The following is an 8,087-nucleotide window of genomic DNA, read 5'->3' as shown; positions in this document are numbered from 1 at the left end:
AACCTCAAGCTCATTACGAGAGCTGCTCAACATCTGCTACAGCCTCAGCCATTATAATCTAGAAATAAAATGCACATGTCTGAGATTTATCTTACTACATATATAGAAGTACAGCATCATGGCTGAAACTTTTAGGTACAAATTATAACAAAATTTGTGAAAGTTTTTGGTTTGAACCAATTACAAAGTTAGATGCACTTTCGCACTTTGAGTGGCATTTCATAGCCTAGCAAGCAGCATTAGGAAACAATTAGTAAATTACATTATTTATTACACAAATGTCTTACGTCTGGCTGCAAATACCTTGCCAATGTAGCGATGAACTCTAGTTCGTAGCATGGAAGTTATCAAGTTATTATCAATCATAACATCATAATCTGGAAAAGCATGTATCTCTCTCTTAGCAATGAGTTATTCAAATTATTTGTAATTTTGGTTGAACCGATACTGGAGGGACATGTACCCCTAGAATATTGTCCACATGTTTGTCCACTTTTATCAATCACAAGCAATGTAAACCTTACACCACATCAGTAGGCCTAGTATGGAATCATTGTTATCATGTTATGTAATTGACACTGTGACACTCATGTCAGGCATGTCCTGCCATTCCTCTCACCAATTTAAGCATACTCCATTGCAACCATCACTATGGTGAATGGCTTTTGGAACGAGCCCTCTATCAGAGACATAGAATGTTTTTGTTCATTTAATCTAGGTGATATAGTAATTGTTTAGTCCTTAAATAAGTTCCTCTTGTCAGACAGCAACCAGCAGATAAATATATAAACATTAGATGGAAATCATTTATAGTTTATGATATATGTAATATACAGAAACAGAAATTGTTTTTTCATAGATTTGACTAGCGGTGATGAGTTTTGATAAAAGAATAAAGGTGATACTAATAGTGTGTGTATCAGAATACATGATTATCACACTTTTGTTAGAACTCTCTACTCACTGGATTAATACTCTGCAAAAGATCGGAGATTCAACTGTTATGGATTAATATATTTCAGCTTTCGTACGCGACAAGAAGGTTAGCCCAAGTGTATCGTGGAATATATTATTGCCTTTATTAATGCAAACTGATACCAATAATGACTAGATAATGTTGAATTTACATGTATTTTTAGGATTGTATTTGGTTTCAGCTATATTCAAATGTAATATTTTCGAAGATGTGACTTGCTTATTTCGTCTACTAACTACTTTTCAGTTTGAACAGCAACTGAGAACTTTGCCGATACAAAGGCCTCGATGAACTAGGTTTACCCGACGACCTAATTACCATAAACTGGCAGAATTGTAGTCGGTGCTCAAGTGTTTACTAAACATTTAGAAAAATTAATGGGACAAATTTTAATTACCTTCTTTGAGACATTTGTAGCAATTTATAAATAGCTAAACTAAAAATGTTATTCTATCAATCATGAGGAAATACGTAATTAAACTTATGCTGAGACAGCCACATATGACTCGACTTTCACCGCATTGTCCAATTTGAATAAGAGAGAAAGAGACAGGCTGCCTCCCTACATACATCATTTTGGACAAGTTTGTGCACATCTCTTTCTTCTGAGCATTTTAAGCGGCAATAAACTTTATTCAATTTCAAAGCAATCTGTTATCTTAACAGTGCAGTTTATTGTCTGTAATTTTAGGCTGCGAGACAATCAATAACTTCTAATATCACATTCTCTTTATGGGTCAAAACAGTACTAACTCAAGTTATATAGTGCATCTCACCAGCATAATTTATCACTGTCTGTATTCTCAGACTGCATGAAGAAGGATTAGAAGATTAAATTAGCACCATAACATATTTTATTAATTGCTACTAAATTAATAACTAAATAAATGCTGTACTTTAGGATTCTTTGTTTATTAACTAAATAAAAACAAGAAAATACTCGTAATCAAACAATCAAAAACTACATAAAGATGGAATATAACTACAAGCTATTAAATAAAAACTCATTCATTGAAGCATGTGTGACATTTCATGAAACGTTTTTTGTGGTAATCCATTTTGTAAAACACAATGTTGCTTTTTTTAAACTTTCTAAGTGCTAAGTTTAGTTATAAATTGTTTAAACACACGTGTTTGTAACACACAAGAATTCACACGGTAATGATTTTTCGTCGCAGTTTAATGGGTGTAGGGTATCGTGAGAACGGCATTGACCCTAACGGAAGATCACGAAGTGCTGGCGAAGCTAGTCGACAGCTGACGGAGATATCGGAAAGGCCTTCTTGTCTAGAACGGTGAGCTTGCTGGACGTGCTTGAGAAGCTGATACAATACTTCAACTATTTAAGGTATAGCTTAGTGTTAAGCATATACTACATGGTGTCAGAAGTTAACTACTAGAAGCCTAGTTAGCGAATTTGTAGGAATTCGTGGTATATTTAAGATTCAAGTCATCAGAAAGTTTGTAAGAACTTCTGTCGTTAACATTAGCACATTGTATTGAGCTGCCATTGTTTCCGTTGGGGTTTTAATAGCGAATTTGTAGGAATTCGATTATAAAGAGTTTGTAGGAACTCTGGTAATTATAAATCATATCGATTGGAGTTGTACAAGAAATTGAAATGGCTGAAAGTAGAGAAGATCGTTTTGTGCAAAGATTAAATTTTAAAGGAGAAAATTTAGCACTCAATTGGAAAGTCTTTAAAGCTCAATTTGATATATTGAAAATTGCTAAGAAGTATTCAGATATGGACGCTGATCAACAGATTGCCAATTTGCTACTCTTGATGGGATCTGATAGTGTGCCGATATACAATCAATTCACATTTCATGCCACAGAAGAAGGAAGAACCAAGACATTAGACAATGTAATAGCCATGTTTGATCGACATTTTGAACCGGTAAAAAATGTTATTTTTGAACGAGTGCGGTTTAACAGTATCAAGCAAGGAACTCAGTCTATCCATCAATTTATTACACAAATACAATCACAGGCAGACAATTGTGACTATGGAACAATTCGTGATGAAATGGTGAGGGATAGGATAGTTGTAGGAGTTGCTGACGATAAACTTAGAGAATATCTAATAGACGTAGAGGACCTAGACCTGAATAAATGCATAACTAAAGCGAAACAGTATGTAAGTCACCATGCTCAGGTATCAAAAATGACAAGTCAGGGGATGGGTACGGAAAATTTAGATACAGTCAAACAGTCCCAAAGCTTGGATATAGTTAGACAATATAGGACAGGATATCAAGCAAGGTCAGTTGATGATTATCGGCAAGATAGATTTGGTAGTCAGAAAAGACATGGACCCATTAATAGCAAAGAAAGACCTAAGTGTGACTTTTGCAACAAACCAGCCCATCCAAAAGATAGATGTCCGGCCCGAAACTCTATTTGTCACATGTGCAAAGGTCGTGGACATTGGGCACGGGCTAAGGTCTGTAAAGTAGGCTACAGAAATAGAGCTGAGGAAGTTGAGTGTGATGAACTAGAAGGTCTGTTTTTGGGCAACTCCGAATGACTAAATGGAGTGTCCGAATCACTCACCGAAACATCAAAAGCTTGGTTAGTAGATATTAAAGTAAATACTCGAATAATTAAATTCAAAATAGATACGGGAGCAGCAGTAACAGCCATTCCATCGGAACTCAGAAAATATGTTAGAAATACAAAATGTTCGAATAAAAAATTAAGAGGAGCAGGAAACCACGAGTTGGTTGTGACTGGTCAGGCAGTTGTAAAGTTGTCTAAAGGAGGTAGACAAGTTGAGGAAACAGTGTACTTTGTAGATAATCTAGTTTCACCATTGTTGGGAAAGCCAGCAATAGCAAAGTTAGGGTTGATACAGTTTGTAGGAACTGTAGAAGAAGCTAAAAGAAATGATTGGAAAAAGAAGTATTCTAAAATGTTTGTAGGGTTAGGATCATTAGACACTAAAGTGAAAATATCAATAAATAAAAAAATTGATCCGTTTGTCCAGAGTGTCCCTCGGAGGGTTGCAGCAGCGCGAAGAAAACCACTGGAAGAAGAACTGCAAAGGATGGAGCGACTCAAAGTAATTGAGAAAATTGAAGAGCCAACAGAATGGTGTGCCCCTTGCATCGCAGTGCCAAAGAAAAATGGAAAGCTTCGCGTCTGTATAGATTTCACTAACCTGAACAGAGCAGTTAGAAGAGAATACCACCCACTTCCGACTTCAGAAGAGACACTGGCGGAGTTAGGAAACTCCAAAGTGTTCAGTAAATTAGATGCCAATTGTGGTTATTGGCAGTTAGAATTACACCCCGAGTCACAGAAGATGACAACATTCATTACACCGTTTGGTAGATTTTTTTGTAAAAGATTGCCGTTTGGAATAAGTTCTGCCCCAGAAATATTCCAAAGAGAAATGCAGAAAGTATTACTCGGTCTTGAAGGGGTTATTTGTCAAATGGATGACATCTTGATTCACGGCACCTCTAAAGAAGAACATGATACGAGACTGAAGAAAGTTCTCGATAGGTTGGAAAAAGCAGGTATTACCCTTAATTCAGATAAATGTGAGTTTGAAGTAAATAAAACTAAATTTATAGGCCACATAATTGACGAAAATGGAATCAGAGCTGATCCGGAGAAAACCAAAGCAGTAACAAATTTTCCAAAACCATCCAACAGAACAGAATTGAAACGTTTTTTTGGAATGGTCAATTACTTGGGAAAATTTACTCCGCTATTAGCGGATAGGACTCATCATTTACGCCAGCTGTTAGGCAAAGACTGTGATTGGGCATGGGGAGAATTACATGATGAACAATTCAAAAATGTCAAAGAAATTTTAACAAATACCCCAGTATTGGTTCCATATGCTCTGTCTGCCGACACGATGATCAGCGCGGACTCGTCGTCCTATGGATTAGGCGCAGCCGTACTACAAAAGGTCAATGAAGAGTGGAGACCGGTAGCTTATGCTTCGAGGGCCCTCACATCAGCAGAAAAACACTATGCACAAATAGAAAAGGAAGCCCTGGCTATAGCCTGGGCATGCGACAAGTTCAACTATTACGTGGCTGGAAGAGACTTTACAATAGAGACTGATCACAAGCCACTGCTAGCGGTACTAGGTAACAAAGAGCTGGCCAAGCTACCGGTTAGAGTGCAACGTTTCCGACTACGAATGATGGCATATAGGTACTCGATCATTTATACACCTGGCAAAAAGTTGGTCCTGGCTGATGCTTTGTCAAGGGCACCAGTAGAAGAGATAGGAAATGACGTAGACGAGTTGAAGGACTCGAAGATGGTATTGGAAATAATAGCAGCTATGCCAATTGCCACGAACAGATTAAACAGAATCAAAGCAACACTACTAGAAGATGACTTAGGAGTGTTGTTAAGTAAATACATTGCAGATGGATGGCCGGACTGGAAGAGATTACCGGAGGAAGCTAAACCGTGTTATACATTTAGAGATTTTCTGACATACGTTGATGGGATCATTCTATACAACAATCGCGTATTTATTCCATTGCTGGAAAGGCAGAGAGTATTAGAAGACATACATAAGGGACATCAAGGAGAAACAAAAAGCATCCGAAGAGCAACAGAGATAGTCTGGTGGCCAGGTATGACAGCAGAAATTAGAACAATGGTTAAGAACTGTGACAAATGTGAACAGTTTCGGTTGAAACCAAGGGAACCATTGCTAACTACTCCGATACCAGAGAGACCCTGGTGGAGATTGGCAATGGATATATTTGAAAAGAATGAAAAAGAATATTTGTTGGTGATAGATTACTTTAGCAGATTTGTTACGGTGCACGAGTTGAAGGACTCGTCCAGCTCATCGGTAATCGAAAAGACTCTGGAAGAATTATTTTGTACCATAGGAATTCCGAACACTATAGTCAGTGACAATGGCCCACAGTTTGTTTCGGAAGAAATGAAAAGTTTTTTCAGAAAATGGGACATTGAACACATTACCAGTGCGCCACGTTATCCTCGAAGTAATGGTGAAGCCGAAAGGGCAGTAAGAACAGTAAAAGGCCTGATGAACAAGAATACCAACTTACAAGCAGCGTTGTGTATGTATAGGGACACACCACTGTCAAATGGTTATTCACCAGCCCAATTATTGTTCAATAGATCAATGAATTCGATGGGCATTATGCCCGAGGGCAGAATTGACTTAAAAAAGCTGAAGAATAAAGAGTCCCAAATTCGAGCTAAAAGAGACTTGTGGTATAACAAACGACATGCGACAAAACCAAGATCGGATTTAACGATAAATCAGCCAGTGGTCATAAATAATCCAGGAGGTCAGAGTGTTCCAGCTCGAGTAGTTGCTACTAGAGGTAGGGAAGTAGTAGCTAGAACTTCCAGTGATACACTTTTTAGGAGGAATCGGGCTCACGTAGTAGGAAGAGGTGAAGCGAATACAGAGTCGGAAGAAGTGCAGGCTTCTCCAGAACTGCTAAAAGAAAGAGAGAAAACAGCATCAGGATTTTCCGAAGAGTCAAGGATATCACATGAAGGCCATACAGAAAGGGGACAGGGAGATGATAGAGAGATTACTCAGGAAACACATACTAGTGACAATAGGCAGGAGAGGGAGTTGTCGGCAGGAAACAGTCCGGTAAATAGATGCATATCAAGACATCAGAGCCCAATTCTTCTGAGACATCAAGCTCTGCAAGAAAGGGAGGAACCACAAGAACAGACACAGTTTTCGCCTCAAGGAAGACGATCTAGTAAACAGCAGAGTGACCCCAAACCAGTATACGTCACAAAATCAGGAAGGCAATCGAAACCTCCAAAGATGTTTGATTTATAATTATCTGATTTCCTTATTATTGTAAATGTGTTGTTATTTAACTGTTATAATTTGTTACAGTCATGAAAACTTTTGTTCTGGGAAACTCTATTGTGAGAGAGTTGGAGGACTCCTCATTTGAAACTATATCAATACCTGGTCTGACGTGGAGCGAGGCGTTACAATATATAACATCAGACTTTGGAAGGTTCCGCGGTTCTATTATCTATGTTCATGTAGGGCCTGTAAGGTTTAGTAGGATTAATTATTTGGGTAATGTAAGACAGTGTAGTTTAGATAGACCCAATAATTGTAGTTTGGATGAGATATATGAGCCTTATAGGATACGGATGTTCAGAAATGACATTACTATAGTTATTTGTACAATCTATCCCATGGACTTTGCCATTTATAACAATCAGCTAGCTATAAGGGCTAGGAGTAGAGAGAGGAGTGTAAGAAATGACAATGAACGGTATACTAGGATGGTGAGAGGGATGGTCGTCGTCGAGAACAGACTGATCATTGATTTTAATATGGCTAGAAATATGGCAACCCCCTATATGCATAGAAGAATTTTCACTAGAAGGAACCACACGTATAGATTCAGACCACAACTGTTGAGGGATGGTGTTCACCCAACGAGAGATATAACTAGAGATTGGGCCAGAGAAATAAGGAGGGTGAACACAATTAATATGGAAAGATTAAGGAGGAGGTTCATCTAAATAGAGTTGTACATATGTATATATAAAATAAATAAAATAAAGGATAAAAAAAAAAACAAAGTTACTGCTGGTTGTTGGTATTTATGTTTGTAGAGAGGGTGTGAGGGCACCCCGGAAGGAAGCTTGAAGGGGAGGTGTAGGGTATCGTGAGAACGGCATTGACCCTAACGGAAGATCACGAAGTGCTGGCGAAGCTAGTCGACAGCTGACGGAGATATCGGAAAGGCCTTCTTGTCTAGGACGGTGAGCTTGCTGGACGTGCTTGAGAAGCTGATACAATACTTCAACTATTTAAGGTATAGCTTAGTGTTAAGCATATACTACATAACTAAATATTAATTGTGATCCAGCTAGTTGACGCATTGTTAGCGATATAAACACTTCATTACGGTATATATTGCTCAATTATTTGTAAAAATTTATTGTAAAAAAGCAAGATACGCAGCCTTCTGAACTGCGGTTTTTTCTTTCATGTAGAAAAACTGCAGACATATCTTAAAATTGATGAAACCATCGTCTATTTTCCTCGCAGTAAGTAAGTGAATAAATAAGCTTATTCTTTTATAAAACATCGGAGTAAAAATGA

The 8,087-nt window shown here is 37.8% G+C and overlaps 1 protein-coding gene across 1 annotated transcript; it reads left to right on the top strand.

Annotated features, from left to right (window-relative positions):
* Positions 1–2,723: 2,723 nt before the first annotated feature.
* Positions 2,724–3,506, top strand: LOC137402263 (uncharacterized). Its single transcript, XM_068088759.1, has one exon. It carries the CDS (start codon positions 2,724–2,726, stop codon positions 3,504–3,506), a length of 783 nt encoding a protein of 260 aa, XP_067944860.1.
* The last annotated feature ends 4,581 nt before the right edge of the window (positions 3,507–8,087 follow it).

This window comes from Watersipora subatra, chromosome 8 (assembly GCF_963576615.1).
Source record: "Watersipora subatra chromosome 8, tzWatSuba1.1, whole genome shotgun sequence".
Classification (NCBI taxonomy): domain Eukaryota; kingdom Metazoa; phylum Bryozoa; class Gymnolaemata; order Cheilostomatida; family Watersiporidae; genus Watersipora; species Watersipora subatra.
This window is presented reverse-complemented; position numbering and strand designations above follow the sequence as displayed.